Raw genomic sequence first — 26,492 nt, 5'->3', positions numbered from 1 at the left:
AGAGTCCTGCTGTTCATACTCCTCGTGGTATTCATGCATCGCCAGCCACACAGAGCTTGTCTAGACTAAGCTGCTGACCCACAGAATGAGAGGGGAAAAGCTTCTCAAGAAAGTTTGTCAGAGCTCAACCAACTTCGTTTATAAGGAATCACTTCTAGTTTCTAAGTTTAATCTAGCAAGGCACACTTCTCCCAACCGCAAGGTTTACCTTCAACATTAGAGAGGCAGTGACACAAAGCAGTACAGCCAGAACAGGCTCCAGCGCAGCAGGGATTTCACACTGATCTTGCTCCGAAACATTTGCAATTAACATCCCCCTCTCCCCAACTGTTTCTGAAGCTATCAATATCCCAGTAAGAAGATTTAACTTCCCTCAAGAGCCGGGAAACTAGCTGGATTTGGCAAGTCAGGACGTGTGCGCACGTGAGGGTGAAGACAGAAAGTTTATGTAGAGATTATCCTGTTATTTTAACGCAGACAGAGGAAGAAACATCTTATTACAAAAGCCATTTTATTAAGTTGAACAGATGACAGGAAATGTGACAGGAAATTATCTCCATGACAAGAGAACATTACATTTCACCTGCATCAAAATGCAGTATAAATTACATTTGATCATCATAACAAAGCAAAACAACAGCCAAGAATCCCAAGGTGGGATTTGTTATTTTGGGTGTTTTTTTTTTAAGAGGAATGTTGAAATTCACATGAAACAACATGCTTCAGGTGTAAATGACTAATGACTAAACTCCTGATAACCACTCATCATCTGTAGTCCTTTTTTCTTGTAGTGCTCTAACCATGTTGGCTTAAAGAAAACAAAGTGGCCGTCGAAGGTCAATTCATCATTGATTTTAAAACCATTACGCATTCAATACACAGGAGCAAAAATAGAGTTCAGAACGATGAAAATAAAACAAATAAAATATACAGAAAACCTAAAGAGCGTCTTCATTTTGTACAGGCGGGCGAGGACGCGGCTCCTGCAGCGGCACATGCAAACCTTCTTAGTACTGAGTGTATTCCTTGGATGAGAGTTTTGCAATGATACGCTCCAACTGTCTCTTAGCTTCACACTGGGGGAAGTTACTCATCTCGTAGTACTGCGGGGCAATTTTCACCAGCCTAGAAAAGAAAGCAAGTAAACATTAGTCACAAAAATTGTCTTCGGTGTTTACTTGTGGGAGAGTGTCGTTCTTCCATATTCACACTCCGACTACTGGTGCGGGTTTGACAATTTGATCCTTAATTGGACGAGGTCACAGGGGGAGGAGGGAAACGTGCATACGAGGTTTGTTGCGGTTTTGCTGCTAGCGCAACGATGCTCATAAGTCGACGCTGGTATGACTGCAATCTTATTTTTATTAGATCCTTGTCATAATTGCTTTTGTCAGCCTTTTTATAACCATAAAAATCACAACATTTCAGTGGCTCCAGCTGGTCGCAAAGAACAAGATATCACAATTAGCTTTGGGAATGTGTGATAGGAGGCCTTTTTTTTATCATTTGATAACATTTTTATGGAGCAAACAATTAGCTGATTGTGAAAATAATTGCTAGATTAACCGATAGTGGCTGTGTGCTGCAGTGACTCATAGCTGAAATGAAAACTTGAGAATTAAAAACATTTAAAGACTTTCACGTGTAGCAGGGTCATTTTTACGCACAACGTTAGTTCCTCATAACCATCAACGTGATTGCCTGTGCTGGTGAAGAGTCTTGGTAAACATTTAAAGTGCACCAATGTTACTGGCAGGAATTGTGATGTTTATGGCGGACACAATTTGCCTTTGAGAAGCAGGCCACAATTGGGATATGTTTGTGACCAGTAGTTTATCGTGCACCAGCACCACTCATTTGAGGCAGAAATGCACAAAGGTAGTGCAGGTTGATAAATTAAAGTGCCCCTTACTCAGAATGAAACTGCTGAAACTCACCACTCGGGTTTGATGTCTGTGCATGTGCGGATGTAATTCTTGGTGGTGAGCACAAACTCGTTGTAAAGCACCCACTCCGGTTTGTGGTCCAGCACGGTGGAGGGGTGCAGCTGTACGACTTGGTTGTCCTTCACGGTCAGGTAGTGGCCTGTGCGCTCCAGGTGAGCAATCTGTTCAAACCGCAGCAAGACGGAAAACCCCATGAAATCCAGAAAAAGTCAAAACAAGTACACACACACACATCTTTTACTGGTGTGTGTGTGCGTGTGTGTTAATCATGCAGTCCCATTACAATCTAAGAAGTAAATTATTAATGCTTTGATTAAAAAAAAAGTAGCAAGACATTTGAGGCTAATTCGTAGCGAGTGAGGTTTTTTTTTGTGTGTGCTGTGGTCGAGCTGCATTGGCGGCTGTGATTAACCAAGGCAATCAGTCTCAATAAAGGCCTTTCCAAACAAAGACATGATCTCAAACAGTGCGAACGCCTGAACACGAGCTGCAAATTTGTCTCCGAGATAAAGGTTAATGTTGACAAATATTTAAATATTAACGCCATAATTCAACTTGTCAGGTTGCTTGTTTCAGGTAGCCCTGAAAATGGCTTTTTGCAAAACTGCCATTTGTTTTCCTGAGCGAGAAACAAATTGATTTCATTTCTTGTTATGTGCTTAAAACAAGCAGCTCGCTGGTGCGTGTGCACGAGTGCGCGTGTGTTTGCTTGGGGTAGAAGAAGGAGAAGGAGAAGAAGAAGAAAAACAGGCAGCTCTCGGCTGCATTTGCAGTTTGTACAAATGTTTGGCACAAAAATACTTCAATGAGCATCAGATTAGCAGAGGAGCTGTATACAGACAGCGTTTGCTCAAATATGAAATGTCACAAAACAACAACAACAAATAAATAAATAAAGGAAAGCAAAATGATGACACTGGCAACACGATGAGAGACTAAACAGCACATCGAACCTTACAAAACTTAAGAAACAAAAAAGTCCCAGATTCACACTGACCTGCATGAAAAAGCCCGTGACCAGTGCTCGGCGGATGTTGATGTAGTAGTCTCTGCTGCTGAACTCAGTGCTCCTTCGCGGTAGGCTGAAGCGGTCCATGATCCTGGACAGCTGCTGCCGTACGTTATCTGCTGACATCAGCGAGCGGTAGTTGACAAAGTTGTCATAGCACCACTGAGTGGACTCGTGGTCTGTGTGGGAAGAGAGCAACTTAGGGTTAAGGAGCATTTAAAAAAGGAAAAAAATGAATCTAATCAGTGAAACGTGTGGGGAAACAGGCCGCTCACTCTGTTTAAAGGCATGGTAGACGTTGAGCAACGTTAGGTGGTCTCCGTCGATGTGGGCGAAGCGCATCTTGGCCTCGTCAGCCACCTTCTTGGCCTCCGTGGGTCGCACAAAGCACTGTGGGACTAAACAAGGTTGGTATAGGCCCCAACACAGCCGCCCATAGGGATAAGTTAAGCAAATCCCACAGAGAGGAACAAGGCCTCAGCTCAAGAGAGGCACAGAGCACTTCACAGGGCACACTGCATTGCCAAGTGATTACGGTGGAAAAAGGAAAGGAGGGTCCAAAGAGAAGGGAAGGAGGATGGGTTTCTCTGTCCTGATCTGCTACACTCTGGCTACAGCCAGTCAAAACAGTTCCTCCCACCCTACACCTGACAGTGATGTAGACTTCCCCCGGACTCTTTGTTCTGCCCTCTCCCCCTGCACGAACTCGCTCTGAATTGCTTAACGCCAAACCTGCTTGATTGTAGCTTTAATGGGTAAAAGCTGTGTTTATTGAGCCTCATGGTTGGTTGCTGTGGCGGCACCGCTCTCAGGTGTACTTTTGCTGCTTACTTTAATGAACTCAGCAAAAACCTGCCATCCTGAAACACCTGCTTTAAGTGCGCACCACGTCCGAGCACCTAGTTAAATCCATTTCCCCGCTCTCAAAGACCCTCACGCTCCCTTCAAAGGCGTCAAGATTCATCTCAATGAGCAGCATTCTGCTTTGGCAAGCCCAAAGTGCAATTACTGCTGTAGCATGCTGGTGCTGCTCCAGCTACACCTATACATTTTGTACAGACATGTAGTTTTTTTTCCCCCCTCCCCTTCCTCGCAAATAACAGCTGACACCATTGACTTTATCAACTGCTTTTCCTGTACTGAAGTTCAGTAGGTACACATTACGCCAATACTAAGGAGACCTCAACTTCTGGACTGCTGATATTTTAATAACCGCACACAAAACCTGAAACCAGTCAGGGCTTTGGTATGCATCAAATAGACCCATTTAAATCCTTGTGTCACCACTACTAAACCAACAAGAAGGGTCAAAGAATGAATAAAGGGCTCTTAGAAGATAAAGAAGCTGCTCTGTAAATTTCCTTACAGCTCACTGGTCATTTGGGAGGAATGGCCAATGAGCACAGGAAATGGAAAGAGTAGCAGATCAGACCCAAGCAGCGGGGCCAGCCCTGAGCATTACCTGACAACATGGCAGTGATGGAGAGGATCTCATTGGAACAGTTGAATTCACAGCTGGCGATGACCATCTTGGCCAGCTGGGGGTCCAGGGGGAACTCTGCCATCATGGAGCCCAGCTCGGTCAGGTCACCGTCGTCGTTGAGCGCTGCCAGGTAGTTCAGCAACTCCAGGGCTCGCATCAGGGTCTCTGGAGCTGGAGGAGACAGAGCGGGAGAGATGGGCCATTAAAATGCTCCAAGCCCATGGGCAAAACACACACAGATGGCTGAAACAGACAATTTGCAGAACTGTCATTCTTTCATTGCAGCAACACTTGAGGAGGACAGTTTGGGACTCATTCACACACAATTATGTCAGAATTGATTAATACTGCCGTACTCCATGCTCACATTTAGAAGTGAGATAAGAGGTCAAGTTAACCGTTTAGCTAATTTAGCTAAATGTGCTAAATGTGCTAGTCGCAGCTTTGTGGGTTTCATATGACAGTGAGCTAAAACATCTGAGACACGGTTCCTGCCAAGAGAAGTCATTTGATCCTGGAGCTGCAACAGGAAGGAGGAGTGTGTGAAGGTTTCATTAATTTTATTAATGTACTGCTGCTATTTCACTGACTGCAAAAGTGTGGCGGCCACAGATTGTCTGATTAAATCAGACAATCTCATGGCAGCAACTTGATGCACTTAGGCACATAGAAACATACACTTTGTAAAGATGGACCACTGAACTTTAAATGAAACAACATAACAAGAGAAAAAAGGTGCAGAAGAGCATCTCTGAACACGCAAAACCCAAAGGAGATGGGCTGCAGCCGCAGAAGTCTGGGCCCCACTCCTCTCAGCTAGGAAAGGAAACAGGCGCTACAGTACACAGGCTTATGAAAACTGAGCAACAGAAGATTGTCTGCTCTCATGAGCTTTAATTTCTGCTCCAACATTCAGATGGCAGGCTCAGAGTTTGGGATCGACAATGAAAGCACAGCTCCATCCTGCTTGAGCAATGTAAGATGATGAACACTGTAGGTATACTTCAAGCAGGATAACAAACCATGTCACAAAGCTAAAATCATACAAACAGGTTTCTTAAATACGACAGCCATGATTGGCCTCCACAGACACCTGATCGAAATCCACTAGAGCACCTTTGGGATGTTGGTGGAACAGGAGATTCACATTATGAATGCACAGCTGAAAAATCTGCAGCAACATTTTTTTATTTGTAAAAATAGTTGCTGGTAACATTAGTCTGAAATGATGCATTAACTAATGCAAATCTAGAATATAAAAACAAGTAAAATAAAATCCACTTGGCAATGGCCTGGCAGAAAGCGCCTAATCTGCAGATTCGATTATAGCAAACAATATTAATTAACATCCTATTTTGATTTGCACACCTAATAAATTAATCTACTTAATCAATGCCAACTGGACGAAAATATTCAGAGCAATTGAGGAGCAGTCCGACACGCTAGGGTTTCCTGTTTGTGTCTTCACGGTCAGATTAAATTTACAGCTGTTAATTTAAGTAGTACATAAAGAAAATCAATCACAATCAAGCTACTGCATTTCAAAACTTCACTCTTTAAATGTGGGGAAACAGCTGGGTCACGAGTTAAAATGTACTGACTAAAAGCGATTTCCTTATTCAAGGACTTACTAAGACCTGGAAAAGAGAAGCACAGTCCATGGAATCAGTCATAAATTAGATCAACCAGCACATTAAAAGAAGTTAAAAACCCAAAGAAAAGGAAGAAAAGGTAGCGTTTCCATCACCTGCTGCGCTCTGAAGTTTCACTATGTGACGGCCAGAATTACACCAGACGTAATCATGGCAGAGCTCATTTTTCATCCTCCGCTCAGGCAATCCTAAACAACTAATGCAATTACAGGGGAACTTTCTACTTAATGCTTCAACACAAAAGGCTTCCACTGTTTGGTTAAAAGATTTTTCCTCCAGATGCAATTATTGACCTTTGGCTCCCGAGAGCTGAAGCCTAATGACCAGTTGCATGTTAACTGAAAATTAGCTCAAGCTGCGGCGCTCGCTCTCTTTCGTTTCTCTCAAGTGCTTTCCCCCACCCCCCCAAAAAAAATTCAATTTCAAAAAGCAGGGAGGTGTTTTTTTATGATTAACAAATATTGATTTGGGGCATCAACGCTACTTTTTTTCCTTTCTATACACAAAGTGAGTGCTGGTCACATTACTTAGCAACAACAGTAGCTTGTGTGGGCCTGCACAAAAGGTGAAAATCTGATTTCCAAGTACCGCTAGCGTTAAGAACCCGAGTGGAAATTCAATCTATACCCAACGCGACTCATCAGAAAGTAAGTATTGACTGTCTCAACACACAAGAATCCGATATATTAACCAAGGGCCAAATCAATGAGGCGAAAGGCTAAAGGTACATTAAACCACATTGGCTTTGAAAGGTACTTCTTTGGAAATGTCACGAGGAAAATGAATCCCACCCAGCCAAGTCCTTGTGTAAATCGCTACTGATTTCTTTTTGGATTTTCCATTTGGTTGTCTGGCTCGCACTGTCGCTCCTGTGTTTAGCGAGCAGGAAGCGGGGTGGACAAAGGAAGAAATAACCTACGTACTTGAGCATTTCACGGTAAGGGGGGAGGATTAAGGTTCCAATTCACATTACAGACAAGCAAACACAAAAAACTACTTTGGGTTTGGAGGCTGATCATCACTGGGGAAAAGGCCTGGACTCAAATCCAATATGCGTGGAAATAATAAAAAATGTATGTCGACCTTGTATCCGAACAATAATTACAGTTGCCTCAGAAAGTTGCCAATTTGAAACGAACACCTTTAAGCCAAAAACATGATTAAAGGGGTTCAATGGCCAAAAAAACAAAGAAAAAAAACATTCTATCACGAGACTATTGTCTCACTGTATTTCCCGACTGCCCAGAGACACTACACTGACCTGTATTTTCTCCGAGGCAGGCCTCTGACACGGCATATCACAATTGATCCGCTGTAAATAGCCGTTATAAAACCCTCTCTGGGAACTCCTCAGACTTAAAGCAGACTTCATTTGTTGCACCCAACTAGCTGCAGCTTCCAGCCTGCTCAGGAGCTATTTAGGAGAAACCTTCTGCAGAGAGTGGCTCAAATCAATAAAAAGGTGATCCTCCCCCCTCTCTTTTGCCCGACTGTTCCCGGTTAGACTCGGCCGGTCCTCGTATGTTGATGTATACCCTTGCGTTTTTGCGAGAAACGTGGGAGTGGTGGTGGTGGAGGTCAGTCACGTTTCTCTGGAGGAATATAAAGGGAAGGCAATAGCCAAGGTGATAGCACTGCTATTGATGTAACCAATTTCATTCTCAAAATGGCGTTTGCCACAGTGGACGGGGAGAGATGGGTTTAATCTCAGAGGTGAGATGAAAACTATATTATGGTGAGAAAAAGGGTGGAGGGAAGAGGAGGTGGTTAAGGATAGGGAAAGGAGGGGTGGTCTCCTCCAGAAGACGTGGGAACAAACACACACACACACACACACACACACACACACACACACACACACACACACACACACACACACACACACACACACTCTCCTGGTGAATGCCATAACTTAGCACCTCGAGGGAGAAGAGGTCTGTGTTTTGGCACAGATCGAGCAGGATTCGGATATAATTCAAGCAACAGTGACAGGCGGTGCATAAACTAAGTGATCAGCCAGAATACTAACTGCACACATCAGTCATTTCTCAGTCTGAACAGCAATAATAGAAATTTAGAGCGGATTCCTCATAAAAACTGCAAGATACTAGTGTGTAGTCCATGTCTATCACAACACATATCCTCAGATCTCCAAACATTCACTATGTTTTATTTGATGTCTGCCAAGATCCCTTCTTTGCTTTGTTGTTTTTCCCAAGTGACGCTGCCAACCCAGATTTGATATCGTACATCAAAGCAACTGCAGCTCGACTAAATGTTGCTCGATTTCATAACAGTTTGTAAGTGTATTCATCCTGATTCAGAGAGCGCTAATCAAATTCAAGATCTCAATATTCTTTGATTCTTTGGTTAACTGACACCTGTGGTCGCTGTCAGCTGCAAAGTAATATAAATCTACATGAAATCGAACAATAAAGAAGAGCTATTGTGCTAAACCATGCAAACAGAAGGAGGTAGGCTTAAAGGGGAGCTGAAACTGCTTGTTTCAGACTGTGGATGGACATAGCCCACCGTGAGATAAACAAGGATCATTTCAAACTTTAATCATGCAAAGCTACTTAAGAAAAAAATAACATGGTGTTGGAATTGTTTTAAAAAGCAGAAGCATAAGTGATGTATCCGTTTGCGTTTAGGAATGGTTCCGATATTTGTTTTGGATCCAATATGAAGCCGATCATACCCGGAGGTTTTAGAGTAACATTTGTGTTACACTAACCTGGTGGGTCCATGAAGTCGAAATGCACCAGGTCATCAATGCCCAGTTTCTTGAGCTGCAGCACCACAGAGCCCAGATTAGACCTCAGGATTTCTGGATACGTGTTGTCCTGTGCCAGTAAAGAGGTACAAAAGAAGCCCGAGGAACAATTCAAAATGAATTCGTCAGGCCTGCTTATTATCTACTCATGCATCACTCATATGTCAACTTGAACAGAGACCGGGGGCATTCAAAGGGCTATTTAACTTGTTTAAAAAAATTCCCTTTGCCACTCGGCGTGATGTGAAAGAATTAGCTTGTTAAAGTGGAGAACTGGGCCCCCACGGGTCCATTTGTCACAAGGTGGCCGTGTCATTAACGGGGGTTATGAGGAAGGGTGGAAAAAAGGTGCGTTTTAGCACCGGGCTCCTGGAATGATAATTCGCTTGAACTGGGAATCGAGGAGTTCTAAGAGCAAATATTGCATAATAGAAAGCTTTTCCAGCTAGAAGGCTGCTCTGGGGGAATACAAAGTGCTTGTGGCACTGCAGAATGTGAGATATGAGAATCAATCATGTGTTTACAACTTGTACAATTTTAATGGTTTTCAAACTGCTTTGCTTCTTACCTGCATTTCTGTCTTGTAAGCTTTCTCTGTGTAAAGCCGGAAACACTTTCCCGGGCGTGTACGTCCGGCACGGCCTGCCCTCTGCTGGGCTGAGGCCTTGCTGATGGCTGTGACCAAAAGGGATTCCACTCGGATTCGTGGGTTATACACCTGAGAGGGAAACGAGGTCAATGAGTCATTTCATCTGAATAAAAACTAGGGTAGAGTAAAAAAAAAAAAAAAAAAGCTAGTATTTTTTATTCATTTTTTTTAAACCCACCTACAATCTACTATATATACAAGCAGCAAACAAAAAGAAGACGTACAATACACACGCGCGCACAATCCACCTTGGAGCATATATAATCTCTTTTTGTGCCATGTGTATGACTTGGCTCTAGGCTGGTGAAATGTCAGAGGAATAAATAACAGGCTTTTCCATCTTTGCTGCTGTCAGGTGTGCACTGCTGTGTTTATCTGGGGATTCTCAGGCAACAGAAGCAGATGATCGCGGCAGATAAAGAGTGGTGGGAGAAGGGGGGGGGGGGGGGGGATGGTGGCAGGGAGAAAAGGGAAGCTAACCTTTTGCTTGGCAAATCCGGGATCAATTACAAACACCACCCCATCGATGGTCAGGGACGTCTCGGCGATGTTTGTTGACACGACGACCTGTGAAAACGAGAAGACGCGAGTTAAGAAATGATCCGCCCGGGGACTTTGAAGGGACTGATGAGACCCGAGACTGGTCTGCTACAATTTGATACATAAAACTGCATGAAAATAGTTTGAGCAAACCATTAAGATGCATAAAAAACATAGCATAAATACAAAAACATCATTATACCTATCAGAAAGAAGTTCCTCTGGTAAGAAAGGTTCAGATAACCTCATACAAAGTGCTGAGAAATCAGTGATCCTTAAACATTAGAGAGAAAAACAAACGTGGATATCAGCGTCTGCTCTGATGTGAGCCAGCTCAACGAGTCTGCAGAGATCAATGTTTGCAGGCTGCCGAGCGAGCCCAACAAAGCGACACCACAACAGTTTCTGCAATCTAGTGCTATCAACAGATTTGTGCACAGTGCTGGCTTGGTGCTCGGTGTCTCATCGAATAAAAATTACTCGAGTTTTGTGTGCACACGTGTGTGTGTGTGGCTGGAGTCTCTATCTCCGGCATGTCGCTGGGTTTGTTGGGATGTCAGCTTCCCTCTTTTGGAAAGCTTTTCAAACCCACAGAGCAGTCTTAATTTAATGGGTTCTGTTAGGTGGCCTGCTTTTTAAAACATGGTGTGCAACAGTGGTTAGCACTTTCATCAAAAACATCTTTTTCCTCCCCTCTAATTGAGGGCTGCTGCAAATCTCTCATGTGAACCGAAAACGCGTCTCTTGATATGTGCGACACCGCTGTCTGCAGACATGCCAACTTACCCCTCAACGCTGCAATGCCGGCTCCTTCAAAGCCACACTTGCAACACAACCAGAGGCAAATAACACTGAAAATATCTCACATTTAATTTAGTTCTAAATATTCTGGAAGACTGTGTCAATCAAAGTTTTGCTACACAATATATGTACACCAATCAGGCGTACCATTATAACCAACTGCCTAACATTGTGTTAGTCTCCCATCAAAGCCACACACGTGCCCATTATTCCTGCTTCAAACATCAACTTTGAGCACAAAATATTCACTTCCTCCCTGATATATCCCACCCACTAACAGGTGCCACGATGAAGAGATAATCAGGGTTATTCACTGCAGTCATAATGTTATCCCCGATCATTGCAAGAGCTGTAAGAAAATAGTAGTTACTTATATCGCTTAATAAAAAAAGCAACTGAATAAATCTGCAGAATTATTTTCATTCCAGGCATTCAGGAGTTATGAGCTGATGGATTAAAAATAGTTTAAGGAAGAGAAAAAACGGGAAAGGAAATAAGAATATAAGTGAAAATTAGCTGCTTGGTTTATGAGATGATGAATGATCCCAAACAGCAAAGATGTCAATGACAAATGACAGCTGAATCGAAGCAAATAAAAAAGATGTGCATTGAATGAGTCACATGAAACTATGGGTCTCTCACTGTCAGCATAAACACAAACAGAGGGAAAGTAGCAGGCAGGCAGATCTACAGCTACACTCACGCAAACCTTGACCGCTGCCAGGCTCAGTTCTGCTTATATAACGCTGGAAACTGACCGGACACAGAAACCTTTTTAACTCATCAAGGCGGTGGGGGCAGTGTCACAGCCCACTCTGCTGGCAGCTGCCAGTTTAAAATTTGAGGGTTTCTGGGGTGAAAAAAATAAAATAAAGATGCCTCCACACTTAGCCCCCGCCTTCTGGCCAGCTCAACATTTACCAGGTCAGGAACAAGCTGCAGGCTGACCTGAGGAGCAATTTGGTGGTAGCTGTCCGCGCTTCTTGGTTAGTCTTCATAATAAAATGCCAAGCACAAAACCAAACAGGTCTCTGTGGTCTTTGCTGATACAGGTCCACAGAACCAATTTTGCACACTTGACACACTTCCTTTGTAGCTGTGCCTCTTCAGCTGTCTTCAAGCTGTGAGCCTTGGAGACTTTTAAATCCCACCTTTTAAGCGAGGATTTTACTTCAGCCACAGAATGCCTGACTATTTAGTTATTAATGCCAGAGAGGGCTTCTTTTTTCCCCTCTTTCAGCCCTTGACCTCGAGTAATTCACCTGTCGAAACCACATTCCCCTTAGCATGCAAGCCCGCAAATAGAGAGATGGCAAATGCTGGTATGAAACTGATCACATGGCACTATCTGCCAAATGGTTGGCTTTTATACAAGGAGTTCCTGGCTATTTTAATTTCGATTTAAATGAAAGTACTAGAGGCTTTATAAATAACAGGCCAAACGGTTCAAAAGCTAAAAGTACAATCATGGCCTACTGCCACAGCAATAGGCTGCGAATCTGTGGTAGTAATATAAAACCACTGTCAAAGATTAAAATGTTTATTCCCAGTGTTTCTCACACACTTTGCAAACAACTTCCTGAAACTAAGTCTGCAAAAAAAATATCAAAGTTTCAGGTAATTTCGGAGGTTTGAAACAAAGAAGACAGAATGAAAAAGGCTTTTCATGTCATTACAATAGAGTATGCTCATATTAATAAAAATCCCCCTGACTCAAACCTTCAGACTGCTCTAAATGCTCAGTTTAAACTTGGGATGAGCCTCGCTCCAGACCAAGATGCTATTCTTCAAGAACCCAAAGCCACGACTAGACCTTAATTTATTACCGCTTCGATTTTACTCTGCACAACTTTGCTCATATTTGCCGTAAGATTACTTTGAATATGCGCCGCCTTTTCCTTTTTCTTCAAGGTAATCAATGTGTGTGCATTGTAATTTATCCCGCATGATGCTTCTCAGCCAATTAAAAGATTTATTCAGAGCGCGTGTGAAAAAGGAAAACTAAGTGAGGAGACACAAGCTGTAAGAGCAGTAAGTCTGGGAATCAGAGAGAAAATAGATTTTAGTTTAGTTTACATGGAAAATGTAGTTGATGAAAAAAAAGAAGGGGAAACCTGAACTGCTTTTTTAAAATTTTTATTTATGAACACAAACCTTATTTTACTTGAAATAAGAAAAGAACATTTATTATTTTATTGTGAAAATGAATAATAAACATTACTGAAATAATGCTGAATTTAACTTCCTTTTACTTGACAGCCAACTGTTGACTGTATATTAATACTTTATGATATTGCAGAGCTTTGTGTGAGGAAATGTTCTCTAACTAGACCTCATTAAATTTTAATTGAACACCCCTGATCTACAGAAACAAGGGTATGGTCATCTCGTGGCACAGAATGGAGATGAAAACGCTCGTAAGAGGTCAACTGTAACAAGGCTGTTTACAGACAGCTGGAGTGAGAATGGCTCCGAACAAAACTGTTCACGTGAAGTCAAAGAAATGGAGGGTGTAGCATACGGCCAAGAAGTGTAGTGAAAAATATTCTGCATAGTTAACAAGACAATATAACCACATAATAAAGAGCGTAATAATAATACCCCATCCAGGTCAGTAATGGCTCATCCTTTCCTTGTGCTAACTACGTTGGGCATTTCTTGCATTTTATCACAGTGGAAAACAAACAAAGTGAAACATACTTGAGTCAATGCATGTAGTGGAAACGTCTTCTTAAAAGGTCTCTAAGCTACTGGAGACAGGTTTTATGTAAATGTAAAAGAAGGACACCTTTTCCTTTTAGGTATATATAAAAAAATACAATCCCAGGCTCTGAACTACAAAGCAAAGAATCACAAGGTACCTAAAAACGATCCCAACGACAGGTAATAGCTTGAAGGGCTGTTGGTGACCTAAAGTTTGAAAACAGCCACATGGCTGGGAGACCAATTACCCGCAGCAGCAGTCTGGGATTAAAGTAGCCGGCCAAAAAAAGGGACGAGATCAGGCGATCGGACAGATATGTCAGCGGCCAACATCTCAGCGAGCAATCAAAGGCATGGAAAGCTTCAAAGTCCAGTTAAAAAAAAAAGAAAGCCTAGTGAAGGTTGCCACCCTCCTGCGTGTTGGGATGCAGTCAGTTGCTCTAGCAGATGCCTCACATGACACCCTCTCACATTTCATGATCATATGGGTGAGACCTCATTGACTGCATTGATTCTGAAGGATTATCCAGGCCAGGCCCATTACACTGAACGCAGGCTTGCTCCTTCCAGTCTGCTGCTGCACTGGATAACCCTGGCCTCTTCATCAGTAATATCATTAGAACATCATCTCTGCATGTTATGTCTGGGTTATTACCTGCAAGAGAGCAAGTACTATAGCTAACTCGGGCCATCTTTCACATCCCCTGCTGAGGAACGCGTGCTTGTTGACAAATAAAGCCTTCCCCTGACCGAGGGAAGCAGAACGTGCAGAGTCGCTGCACCCACACTCAAAGCTCATTGAAACAGAATAGAAAAGTGACATTTGGAGGAAATATTTCAAACGTGACAATGCTAAAAAACAATCCTAACACTCATCATAGCACACTTATTAGAGACAATCTGTGAGATGCTGGAAAGCAAAGCGAGATTATGGTCTTTATTGGCAATTATTCAATTTCTGACTTGATTTTAAATGATAAAACTGCTCAGAATGGAAGATCAGTGGCTTTCCTGGAGAAATAGAGCAATGACGAGCTAGTGCTTTATGTTAATTGAGGGGTGCCTAATGCAGTCGTTAGCATGCATAGTGGCAAATGTGGCGAACCTTAATTCTTCTTCACTACTTTCTCTTGGGCTGGCTTAGATGACATCTCTGCATTTTTCACTTGATGAGTCGCTCAGTCAGTCACTGAGGAGAAGCACATTTACTTCAAGCGTGGCAACTTTAGATGCCACCTCCACCAATTCAACAGGCACGTGACAAATGGGGGGTGGGTGGGGGGGGTGGGGGGGGGGGGTGGGGAGGACAAACTGCTGCTCTGAAGCTCAAAGTGCTCGCCGGCTCAACAGTGAGGACCAGCAAATTCACTTTATTTCATGTATGAACTGAACACATGGGTATCGTGAAGACATCGACGAAATTTATCCACCAAGAGAAGAGCAAGGTAACAACATCACTGTTATTTAAGTGGTGCAGTCCCAGTGGGGTGAGCTCTAGCACATCAGACAAATGTCCATATACAACCGCAACCAAACGGGGGCCACTGCCAGAGCAAAGTAATATTAAAAGGCTTCCCCTAAGCAACACTGGCCATACTTCACATCAACATCCCCTTGAACGGCAAAAGAAAATACTGGCAATGATATCTGAACTTATGAAAAAGATCTTATCCAATACTGGGCCACTTAAGCCTCTGCAGCACACATGCAGCTCATTTAAACAGAAAGCCTGAAGAAATTTCAAGGCTCAGGACAGTAATTGGAGGAGGGATTTGTGCCCAAATGTATGATCTAAACCACGAGGGGAGGACCTCTGTGTGGGCCTTGCTGGAAGTTAGGCTTGGGCAGTGCGCTGGTACATCAGGGTATTATACATCCCAACAGTATGATTTTCGATAGTGTTTAAAATAAATATCACAGCTTTTCCTCTTTCTGTTAAAATAACACAGATGTTTGGAAGTGAACAAAAACACAAAGCAAAAAGAAGGAAGTATGTGCTCGTGAAGAGCCAGTTGAAATTACAACTGTTTCCCTCCACAGACAGGTGGCTAAAGAGCGTAACTCTTTAAAATGCCAGTTTGACAACACCACTGGTGGATTGTGTCTATTCAGCCCACTTTGTCTGTGCCTGCAGCAGCAGAGTCACAGGACCGTTTGACAAGTATCTAAGGAAAGAGGCAGTTAGCTACTAATCTAATCTAACTCATCTAAACGTGACAAAACACTGCTGTTAAATGCTGCAGAGCTAGCACTAGCAGCTTTCTTTCTACAAGTCATAGTGTCTACAGTATTAACCTGCACTGGACGTGGCTATGCAGTGCTCCAGCTGTATATAGTAACCACTGTTACATAGTATGGCATTCACGTATTATATTCCCCAAAGTCCTGTGCCTCCATAAGAAACAAAACAATATAGATGAAGAATTTAAAGGACTTTTTTTCTAATTTCTTGTTGATTTTAAAACATTATTAAAGTACTGGAATCAGTGTATACAACATAGTCACAGGAAGAAAAAATAATAACCGGGCCACCAGTTATGCATTTCCATTTTTCTTTTTCAGAACTGCTACAAATAAGTGTTTTACACACTCCTCTATAAATCATCTACAGCAGTTTAATTTAGGATCATTTTTTAAATGAGACACATTGAATAAATTGCTTATATGTGGTCGTTTTTCCTGAAGGAAACGTATATTACACCTGGTTAGTTCGAGGATTGTTGGAAAGTTAAAAATCTGTCCTTTTTGTAACGAAAACATGTATCTGCAATTTCTTAGGTTTCTCTTTTTTGTAAGGAAACATGTCATGTAATAAACTGCTCTTCGCCGGAGTGTAATGGCAGTTTTTTTCTTGGTTTTATTCATTATTAAACATAAATACCATCATATGCCATAAACCCTGGCAAAATGTCAGTAAGTTAGGGGAAAAAAAAAGATACCACACAAGCCTATAAGAAATACAAACTTGATGGCCGACCTGCTTAATGTGACATATTTAACTTTGACAGCCCATAAATATTTTCGCTGCTCATATGTCAGCCTGATCTGCCTCAATTAGAGGGGTTGTAGCAATGAGTCATTCATCAACACCGTCCCCTATCAGATGTTGGGATGAGTGTTTACTCATTTGCTGGCAGCTATGAGATTCGGATATTCTGTCAGATCCCTAGCCAACAGTGTGACGGTGCAGGTGGTGCTGCTGCTGCTGCTGTGGTTATGAGCCCCTGTGAATAGAAACTGTCACACAAAAGAGAGGAACTCTTTCGTGTCTGTATCAATAGAAGGATCATCCACTCCTCTGCGATCAAGTGACTGAAGGAAGATTGTACGGTGTACGGCAAGAAGAGTCCTGTTTTCGGTCATCCCATATAAAGTGCATCTTTTACACGGTTTTATAAAGCAGAGGTCTGAGGCCTGTTTTTTTCCCCCCCAGTACCAGCAGGCTCTGTGTAAATGTAGAGGAAAGATAAAAACGACTGAGAATGCAGTACTTTCCTCAGGCTCGGAGGGCATGAGTAATACCCCAGTTATAATTTAGAGCAGAGAATTGCATGCTGACAAAAGCAGCATATGTTGTGTGAGTCAGTTCTGTGCTAAAGCTGAGAAAGGGAAAAAAGTTTCAGTCCCTTCCTTCCTTCCAGCTCTCTCACTTTACCCACCTTATTCCCCATCTGGCCTTTCTACACCAACCACACTCAATTTCTCTTCACTTAGCCTCCACCCCTCCCGCCCATCTCCCCGTTTCTACCTCCCCCTCTGTGTGTTTTTATAGCAACAGGGCAGCTATACCTTTCTTCCGATGGCGCCATTTGGTTTATTGGGCGGGGGTGGCTCAAAGATCCTCTGCTGCTGCTGTGGAGGCAGCGTCGAGTACAGCGGGATGATTTTGATATCTCCGACTTCGGGCCCCAGGTCGTCAACCTCCCTCTTAATTCGCTTGCAGGCTTCGTCGATTTCCTGAAAGATTGGGAGCACGACAATTAATCCAGGTGCTGCTTGTGTATGCAAACGCCAAAAGAAATAAATAAATTGAGCCGGATGCGAACAACACCTGGATAAACAATGGCGGTGAATCCGGATGACAGAGGGAAGGCAAGAGGAGGAGGAGGAGGAGGCAGCGGCGGCCGGGGGAAAGCGTGATTCCCTGCTACAGTACATTTGTTCTAACTATCGCTCCATCTCACGGAGGAAATTAAACCTGGACTGCAGTATGCTTTGCTGAGCTCCCTGTGGCTCTGTTGTCAAATGCAGCAATCATGGAAAACATGGACGCGCATGCTCTGAAGGCACACGCACAGAGCCAGACAGACTCAAACAGGGTTCATTATTCCACAGTGCAGTATTGTAGAGGGGGAATGTGATATGAGACTGCAGCGCTGATGCATAACCAGCGGCAAATCATGGCAGATCAGTTTAGTGAAGCTGAACGTTCCAGAGCCGGTGGGCTGGCAGACAGACAGCAGGCCTGAGTTGCACTAGGAATGAGGAAAGCACCATAGTGAACACTGGGTTAGGGCCTGTTCTCCAAAGAATATGACAACATCATTTTAAATCTACTAAATATGCTTAAATATTCCAGAGCCCTGGAATATGATTATCACTATCACTCTTCCCACAGATATACTTTCATGTCTTTAACATCTCTGAAAGTTTTAAGAAGTTTCTTGCATGGCCCCAAAGAACATTTCTGAATAGCTCCCACCGTTGAGAAACATTCTCTTACTTCCTTTAACACCAATCGTTTAATCTCATGAAGCCGCAGTATTATTAGTGCTACGGGTGTCACTTTACTGCTGATGCTGTTGCACCACCTGCAGGCCCGTGGGAGCAATGCAGCAGCGGAGGCACTGACGAGCATGCCCTTTGATTCCAAACTTATTCTAGTGGCGCTCACAGAGATAAAAATGGGCCACATCAGAGGTCTCTACACACCCTTTTCATCCCCAAGTCCGTAAATAAAATATGCATTCTGAACTTCTCGGGGATTTTTCATCCTCCTTTAAAACATACTGTGCTTTTGTTGAGTTTAAGTGTGACTAAAACTGACTTCATTTGGAGCCGCCGTGTGAAGCCACACTCACCTTGATATGAGAAAAGACCACTGTGAAGCCCCTCCCTCCCTGTTTTTCTTCTGGACTGCGAATGTGTTACTAGCTCTGTTTGTCCCCTTGTTCATCGCATTAAGTCAAACCCCGCTGATGGCCATGTGCTTCTTAATCAACACAGTGACAAGTGGAAAACGGTAAATCTGAATGGATTGGTAAAATTAGCCTCAGTATTAATAGCCTATCAAGCCTCTGGAAGCAGCAGCTGCCATGGAGGGGAAAAAAAGTGGACCTCTTTGCCAAAATGCTGGAAGCAAGCTGGCTGTCTAGTCCCTTAGGGACATGGAGACAAAGTATGTGTGTTCGTGTCCCCCTGCGTGTGTCTGTACACACACAGGGGCACTTGGCCAGTGTCGGGAACCTGTCCACCAGCTCTCCCTGTGACCCCAGAAGCAACAATCTACAGCCAAGCTAATAACCAACACATTTAGGAACTCCTCTTGACTAGCAAACAACCCCCGCCGCCAATCATGTTTTGATGTTAGCTGCTGAGGGGGAAGCTTAAATATTAGGACTTATCTTTGCTCGACAGCTGTGATAAGTTTCGACTTTCTTGTTTGGAGTTGGTGCTTCAGTTCTATTTGTTTATGGAAGCTAAATATCTCAGAGAAGAAAAATAAACTGCGGAAGAGAGAGGATGGGAGTTGTGTGCATTTCCTCTCCGTCTGTTATAAATTAAACAGTCAGATAAAAAGAGTCTATGGCTTTGCTGTGGATCTGCCTCCCAATCATTAGTCTACATCAAAGTTGCTGGGAGACTGAAGAGGTTAAGAAGCGCTTGAGGGGCGTGCTGCTGCACCCTTTGAACAACCATCTCTGCCAGACCTAACACACATTAACTTCTTTAACCCAATTAGGGGAGGGTGATAATGAACTCACCGTGGGAGTGCGGTCAGTAATACCTTAGCTTGACACAGCGTGTGGGTGTGGGTGTGTGGGGGGCTGGACTTTAAATCAACAAATTACATCTAAACTTAAAAAACAAAGGAGAAAAAAAAAAAAAAAAAAAAAGCACAGCCTCTCAATATCCCAGACCTTTCTTCTCATTCATCGGAGCAGCTGGGATGCCACTAAATCTAAAAATCAATTAGCGCTCCTCAAAGGAGACCACTTCAAACACCATGCCACCCCAATGACTTTATCCTGTTTGTAACAAGCTGCATATTGATCCTGCTTTGACAAATGAAACCGACGTAGGTGTACTACAACAAGCCAAGTAGGTGTCGACTGACAAATAATTACTGCTAATAAACACCTCGCTGTCCCATGGAAATGAGAAACCCACAACAACCAAACTAGTACGTTGCAGGAAAGATGGGGACGCGTCATTGTAAACTTACATCCTCCTTTACATCCACCACTAATCACATGATCTCAGCACCATTTTGTCAAAATGCTGAGAGGATATTCACACCAGCACGGCCGCTGCTGGATCTGTCAGGCTTCTCCTGTCTAGTGATCAGGAGATTGAAACATTTGTTGCTGCTTTTCTGTGTGTGTGTCTGCGTGTGTGTGTGTGTTCACCCAGCTGTGACCAAATTCATCACTTTGGGCATGGACCCTGCCCTCCATTACACATCAGTGGACAACATTTGCAGGGAGGGGAAAAAAAATAATAAATGACTTAATTTTTGAGATTTGTGGAAAGGGCAGAATCTGGGTCACTTCTCTCTTTTCTTTTTTTTTTTGGTTTTATTTTTTCCTCCTCCCTCCAGCCGCTGTACAAATCCTGGAGGTTTCCAAAAACGCATCTATCAATCTGAGAATTATTAATTTCCTGTGCAGAGAGTACGCGCCTGTGTGTGAGTGCGCTCCCAACTGTTTATGCGAGCGACTGATCTATGTAATTAGATTAATATGATTAATTAATATGCAGATGCTTAACTTAAAGATGAAATTGATTTAATGGTTTCAATTTCTATGAAGCACAGACAGCACACAGTCACGAGTTCCAGCTGCTTAAACCTTTTATTTCATAGCAGATTAACCATATTTGTGTTTAGGACTGTTAGTCTGAAAACTAAATGAATAAATAAATAAACTGGGATTGGCCATATGACATAAAATTATAAATTAATAAACTCAGTTGTACTGTTTAGAACATGACACCAGTAACATCTGGAGAATCTGCAAGGCAGTTTACCTCTTGTCCAGTGAGGAAGAGCAAAGCGTCCCCCTCATCCTCCTCACACATGTGGATCTGGATCACGGTGCGGATGGCCGCCTCCAGATAGTCCCGCTCTGGCTCCGGTGTGTAGAAAATCTCCACGGGGTGCGTGCGTCCCGGGATGGTTAGCAGTGGGCAGTTGTCAAAGTACACCTGGAACTTACCGGCGTCGAGTGTGGCGCTCATGACGATGACCTGAACCGAGAAGGACACGGGAAATCGAGAGAGCGACGTGTTAACGCGTCTGTGAGGCTCAACGTGCTCGTGAAAGCGGTTAAAGAAAACGTAAAGACAGCAGAGTGTACATCACCATGGCAGCGAGCACTCGAATGAGGAATCATTTAACATTTTAAATAGCTTGATGATGATTGGAGGATGAGGACATATATTAAGTAGACACACGTGTGAGCAATTAAAGGATAGATGAGGACGGGATGGATAACGCTGTGAATTTAGGTTGAAGCACAAACTCAAGATGGCGTCTATAATGTGGTACTTGGCATTACAATCCAAGTCAGTGACCTACACAGAGCTATGACAGTCCTTGTTCCTGATGTTGGATACACAATGTTCTCTCCAGATCCATTAGATAGAGTGCATTAGGATTCTGATGGGAAACGCGTCTCCCATTTTCAATCTCAAACATTTTCAGGGGCCAGCGTCTCTGCATTTCGCTTTACGCTCTGCGAGACATCATAATTGCTCTTAATCAAGGCAAATTAAACTTTCAAATTCGGTAGGCGATAGGGATGAAGGAGATAGAGGGGTGTGGGTGGATGATCATTCCCAATAACCTAGACCTCATTTAACAGTCTGCGAACAACAATCTAACCTTTGATTCCACGCTGACAAACAACCAGTCATTATCCATCTGCTTTATGAGAATTATGCCTGGCACGCTGTACCCTATAAAACTCCTGCCTGCTTCTGTGCTCCCATCCACACCGACACGTTTGCTGTTCTGCTACTGGTTAGCTGGTTTAAAAACAGCCCTACGTCTCTGAGAGGCAATCTCCACCGTTGCTGCAGTGCAGAACACATTTCTGCATTTCTGAAGCTAACAGGATTGTTTCCTCCCCCCGTTCCCTCAGCAGATACACAGCTGTCAGGCATGAGGACACTGTCAACAAATGTGACAAAAGAGACGAGTGACAGAAGAGGGACATAAACACCGGCTGCGAGCGAATGTATCCTTAGGGCAAGTATTATGTACGTCTCCAGCAGCGTTTTAGAAACCGTAAGAGGAACACATTTTTGCAAATAATGCAAAACAACGATTGACAGATAAAACCGGAACATGTGGAAGCTCGCTCCTTAAAATCAATGTATCAGCTGCCCAAAAGCACTGCAGTAACTAATGATGAAATTAAGGCAATAGGAACAAAAACATTGAGTGAACTGAGTGTATTTCTGAAAGCTGTTTTTTTACCTTTAGGTCAGGCCTCTGGCGGACCACCTCCTTGAGGACCCCCATGAGGATGTCTGTAGCTAATGTGCGTTCGTGGGCCTCGTCCAGAATGATGACACCATAGCGCTCCAGCAGGGGATCGTTCATGGCCTCCCGCAGCAGCATTCCATCAGTCATGTACCTGGGAGAACAGCATCCATGCAGTAAACACGGTTTGTGAAGCCTGATCATATATTCACCCTCTATCATTACGTAAAACCGCATTATCTGAATAAAACCTGCTTCAAATAGAAGCAAGTGGGGATCCCAAAGGGACATCCTCCCCTTTGAAAGTGCTCTGGGCAGAACTGTGTTAATACATTATACCTGACTACTTTATTACAGCTTATTTATTTACTCGGGCTACTGAATGAAACTGCAACCAGCAAACTGCTATTGTTATTCTTGCCAGTTTTCTGCAATTATCAGTTTCAATACAGCTGTAGGCTTTAATTTGAAAAACACCCTTCTTACTTGAGGACGGTCTTGGCAGAGCTGCAGTCCTCAAACCTGATGGAGTAGCCCACCTCCTGGCCCAGCATGACATCCATCTCATCTGCAACCCTCTGGGCAACGCTCATGGCCGCTACCCTCCTGGGCTGGGTGCAGGCTACGGCTCTCTTTGGTCCCGGCAATGACCGGACCATGTCTACGCACCACTGGGGGATCTGGAACACAGCGGACAAGTCGGCTTTTGTTTGAACCAAAGAGTGTTTATAGATGTGCGAGAAACAAGAGCAGGACTGCAGGTCAGATAAAAGCAGGGCGCTGGATGTGAAGGTCAAATGCAGATGTCTGATTAAAACCACAGAGAGCAATACTGCGTTCATTAATACAACCTGCTGGGTCCTGCAAAGCCTTTACTGATTAAAGTCAAAACATTTACTGCAGCTATGCTGCTAAAAACAAAAGGAGCTACATAAGATATTTTTTAGAGTCATCCATTCTCTCCCAGTTCACTGTCTTCTTCAGCAGGAACTGACTTGCTATCCGCAACATCAAGCTTGCCGAGGCTGCAAAGCAGAACAAGGATCGCTGTCGCACAAGTATAATATGCTGGAGTTCATGTGCAGGACAAGAAACTCACTTAAGACGCAGCAGAATCATTCAATAGTCACAGAGTACATTGCAAATAAAAGATCTGCAGTGAGCTATAGTGTTACAGCAGCTAGTACTGCAGCCTCACAGCAAGAGGGTTCCTTCAAACGGCAGCCAAGGCCTTTCTGTGTGGGTTCTCTGGGTACTCCAGCTTCCTCCCACAGTTCAAAGGTATGCATGTTAGCTTCAACTGTTGGATTTGTGAATGACTGGCAACCGGTTCAGGATGCATCTTGCCTTCTGCCTTCTGACAGTTGTGATGGCCTCCACTTCCTCTGCAACCTTGAGCTGGACAATCATGTCCACACATACCCACTAACAATGATTTAATTGAATGATTTATCACTATTAAAGTGATAAGATGACAATCATTTAGCGCACATTAAAAACAACTTTTACTTTGGTGGTCCTTTACTATGGTTGCATCTATATGAGACCGCTTTTCTGCTGGGTTTTAAAATTCACAGTGACTGTGAGGAACACATATTTTATACCATTGCCAAAGCAGAAAGCACTGACAAGATTACACGTTTTCATTTTAACAAGTGTTTGGAAGATACTTTATATTCACCTCAGGAGGAGGCCACAGCTCAGCCAGTGATTTACTCTAATTTTCTCTCATGTTAATATAAAAAACAGACAACCCAGCTCTTTCAAGAACTTAAAATAAACTTAACAACCGCAAACTGGGAATCAGCTCAGCAACGGAACTGTTTAAAATGCATCATCTGTTCATTCCACCCTGTTTTTAAAGATATAATTATACCAATTTTAGTCGCAGAATTTCTAGCTTTCATTTAATGTGACACAGTTTCATCAAAAGATTAAAAAATATATATATATATTGGAGGAGGCTAATGGAAAATTATAGAAATAAAACTGCTGCATATTTTGCTTTTCTACCTGTGTAGTCTTTCCAGAGCCTGTCTCTCCCACCAGCACAAAAGACTGGTTCCGCATCAGGATCTCAGTGAAGCGCTCTCTGTACTCCCACACGGGAAGCTGCAGCCGCTTGTTGAGGATCTCATAGTAGCGTGGCGTGTGGGGCAGGTTAGTGAAGGGGTTGATCTGCTGCTGTATACCGGGTTGCTTAAGGAAGCCGGCGATGCCTGCAGCTGGGTTCGTAGGCACCCCGGACGGCTTCACATCTCTGTCCTTGTCACGGTCTCGATCGCGGTCCCGCGACCTCTCGTCACGGTCTCTGTCGCGCCTGTGAGGGCGAGATGCATGAGTTTAAGATTTCATGAAGCACTGCCACACGAACCAACTGATTTTTTTGCGACACAACAACACATCATTAAACAAAGATACGCACATAATTAGACACAAGAGGCCCAACTCGGGACAAACATTGCTCAAATGTTAGGCCACGTCAAGAGCTTTTCTTTAAAAAAAAAAAAAAAATCCCATGAAAAGGTTACTGCACATTCTTATTCACGGTGGCTTACCCACTGCAAAAAGCAATCTAATCAAGTGTAGCATGCAAAGGTCACAGATAAACTAATCGTCCACGGTATTCTTGCTTCTTTTGCAAAAGGATATATTAAATGCCTTAAGATCACACGAGAACCATAAACACTGTCGCATCAGCTGCAAAAAGCTTTGAGGTGTCATAACTAGACATTATTAGACAGTGATGCTGGGTACACACACAGGCCAGATGCATCAGATGCTGTGCTTATATAACACGTGACACATTAGTACCTCTGATACACAAGGTGGTGCCCAGTATGGCAGGGCAGCCTTAAACGCTCAGCTGCGAATTTAATCAAATATGTAATACAAATGCAACTAAATTTTAACTACTAAAAACTTCTCAGCTCTACACAACTCTAGAGATTCACTGACAACGAGGCCAAACATGACTGTCAGAAGAGGGGGTGGCAAGACTTTTTGTGTGTGCTAGTAAGCATCTCTTAGCATTCACGTCCTTGACTGTGGGAGTGCTGCAATATACACGCATAGCTCCTTCATGTTCATTTACACTTATTTACGTTAGTAATGGCACTGAACTTCTTATAGGTCACATAACGGGTTGTTTTATCTCAACGCCTCCTGCCGTGTGTTTGTTTTATTTCTCTGTCGCCTAAGGTCAAACGCGATGGGAGATGCACAGCAATGACCCTGAGGCTGAATCTGCAAGAGTCCTCCTCAACTTGCTCCAGGCCCGGCAGGTGCCTATCCACACTGCGGACCCTTGCAGACAAGGTACCAAAGCAGCCCGGGGTATGACAGCGACTGTCAGGGGTCTTCTTTTGTACGCTGACCCAGCCAGCATGGTGTCCCGTGTACAACTCATAAGAAACTTTCCTTGTGCGATTTTTACTAAGCGCTGCACGCCATACCAGCCGAGAACTCAACATCACCTGCTGAGTTTGTGTGACGAAAATTTTGACCTTAGCACTAAAGAAACACTTAGCACCGGTTAGCATGGGACGTTAGCCACGTGCAGAAAGGACCAGGCCGATGGCTGACCGACTGTGTGCTAAGTGCTTTGGTGGAGAACCATTGCTAAATTTCACCTCCATATGTGACCCCATCAGTAGAATAACTGAACACTTTGTTACCTGCTGGAGCTAAATTGTTAGCTGACCGTGTTTAGCATACGTGCTAGCATAGCTAGTTAGCGTCAGAGCAACAACAATCAGGCTGCAGAGGTTTAAAAACAGCACAACGGCTTAACGCTAAAATATGAGGACTACCGTCACATACCCATCGGAGGACCTCTTTTTACTCGACGAATAATCGTCACCCAGATCTAAACGATGTCGCTTAGACATCTCCCACTGGTATCAGTCCAAACAGCGGCTAATTATTCCATTCAGATTCTGCCCAAACCGTTACACACCGGCAAAATGGCGACCGGAAGCTCTTACCTCATCATCATTATCCTTGACAAAAATGACTCGAAAGCCGCGATTTTACTGTGAGACCCGCTAAGCACGCTGTAAAAAGAAAAAACCCAAACAAAATCGTCCCGACTTTACTGACTCGTGCGCATAATGCGGTCCATGAAGGTTATCGCGGTGCCTGCAGATACGGTGCAGCGGGTTTGGGATGGGGGAGGATGCAGGAGGTCCGCTGCTTCTCTCGAGGAGAGTCGGGATGATGTGCCC

At 43.6% G+C, this 26,492-nt stretch overlaps 1 protein-coding gene across 2 annotated transcripts; it reads right to left on the bottom strand.

Annotated features, from left to right (window-relative positions):
* Window positions 1-494: 494 nt before the first annotated feature.
* dhx15 (DEAH (Asp-Glu-Ala-His) box helicase 15) lies at window positions 495-26,492 on the bottom strand. 2 transcript variants are annotated; one of them, XM_026161833.2, is made up of 14 exons: window positions 26,253-26,492; window positions 24,280-24,586; window positions 22,753-22,946; window positions 22,261-22,420; window positions 20,808-21,026; window positions 17,349-17,516; window positions 9,996-10,082; window positions 9,435-9,584; window positions 8,828-8,936; window positions 4,418-4,609; window positions 3,231-3,353; window positions 2,944-3,134; window positions 1,938-2,107; window positions 495-1,125 (listed from the first exon to the last, which is right to left on the bottom strand). In XM_026161833.2, the coding sequence occupies exons 1-14, from the start codon at window positions 26,261-26,263 to the stop codon at window positions 1,008-1,010; spliced, it is 2,199 nt and encodes a 732-aa protein (XP_026017618.1). In that variant the 5' UTR covers window positions 26,264-26,492; the 3' UTR covers window positions 495-1,007. The 2 variants fall into 2 exon arrangements, with proteins under 2 accessions (XP_026017618.1, XP_026017617.1); XM_026161832.2 differs by lacking the exon at window positions 26,253-26,492 and adding an exon at window positions 26,089-26,246.

Source organism: Astatotilapia calliptera, chromosome 3 (genome assembly GCF_964374335.1).
Source record: "Astatotilapia calliptera chromosome 3, fAstCal68.1, whole genome shotgun sequence".
Taxonomy (NCBI): Eukaryota; Metazoa; Chordata; class Actinopteri; order Cichliformes; family Cichlidae; genus Astatotilapia; species Astatotilapia calliptera.
This window is presented reverse-complemented; position numbering and strand designations above follow the sequence as displayed.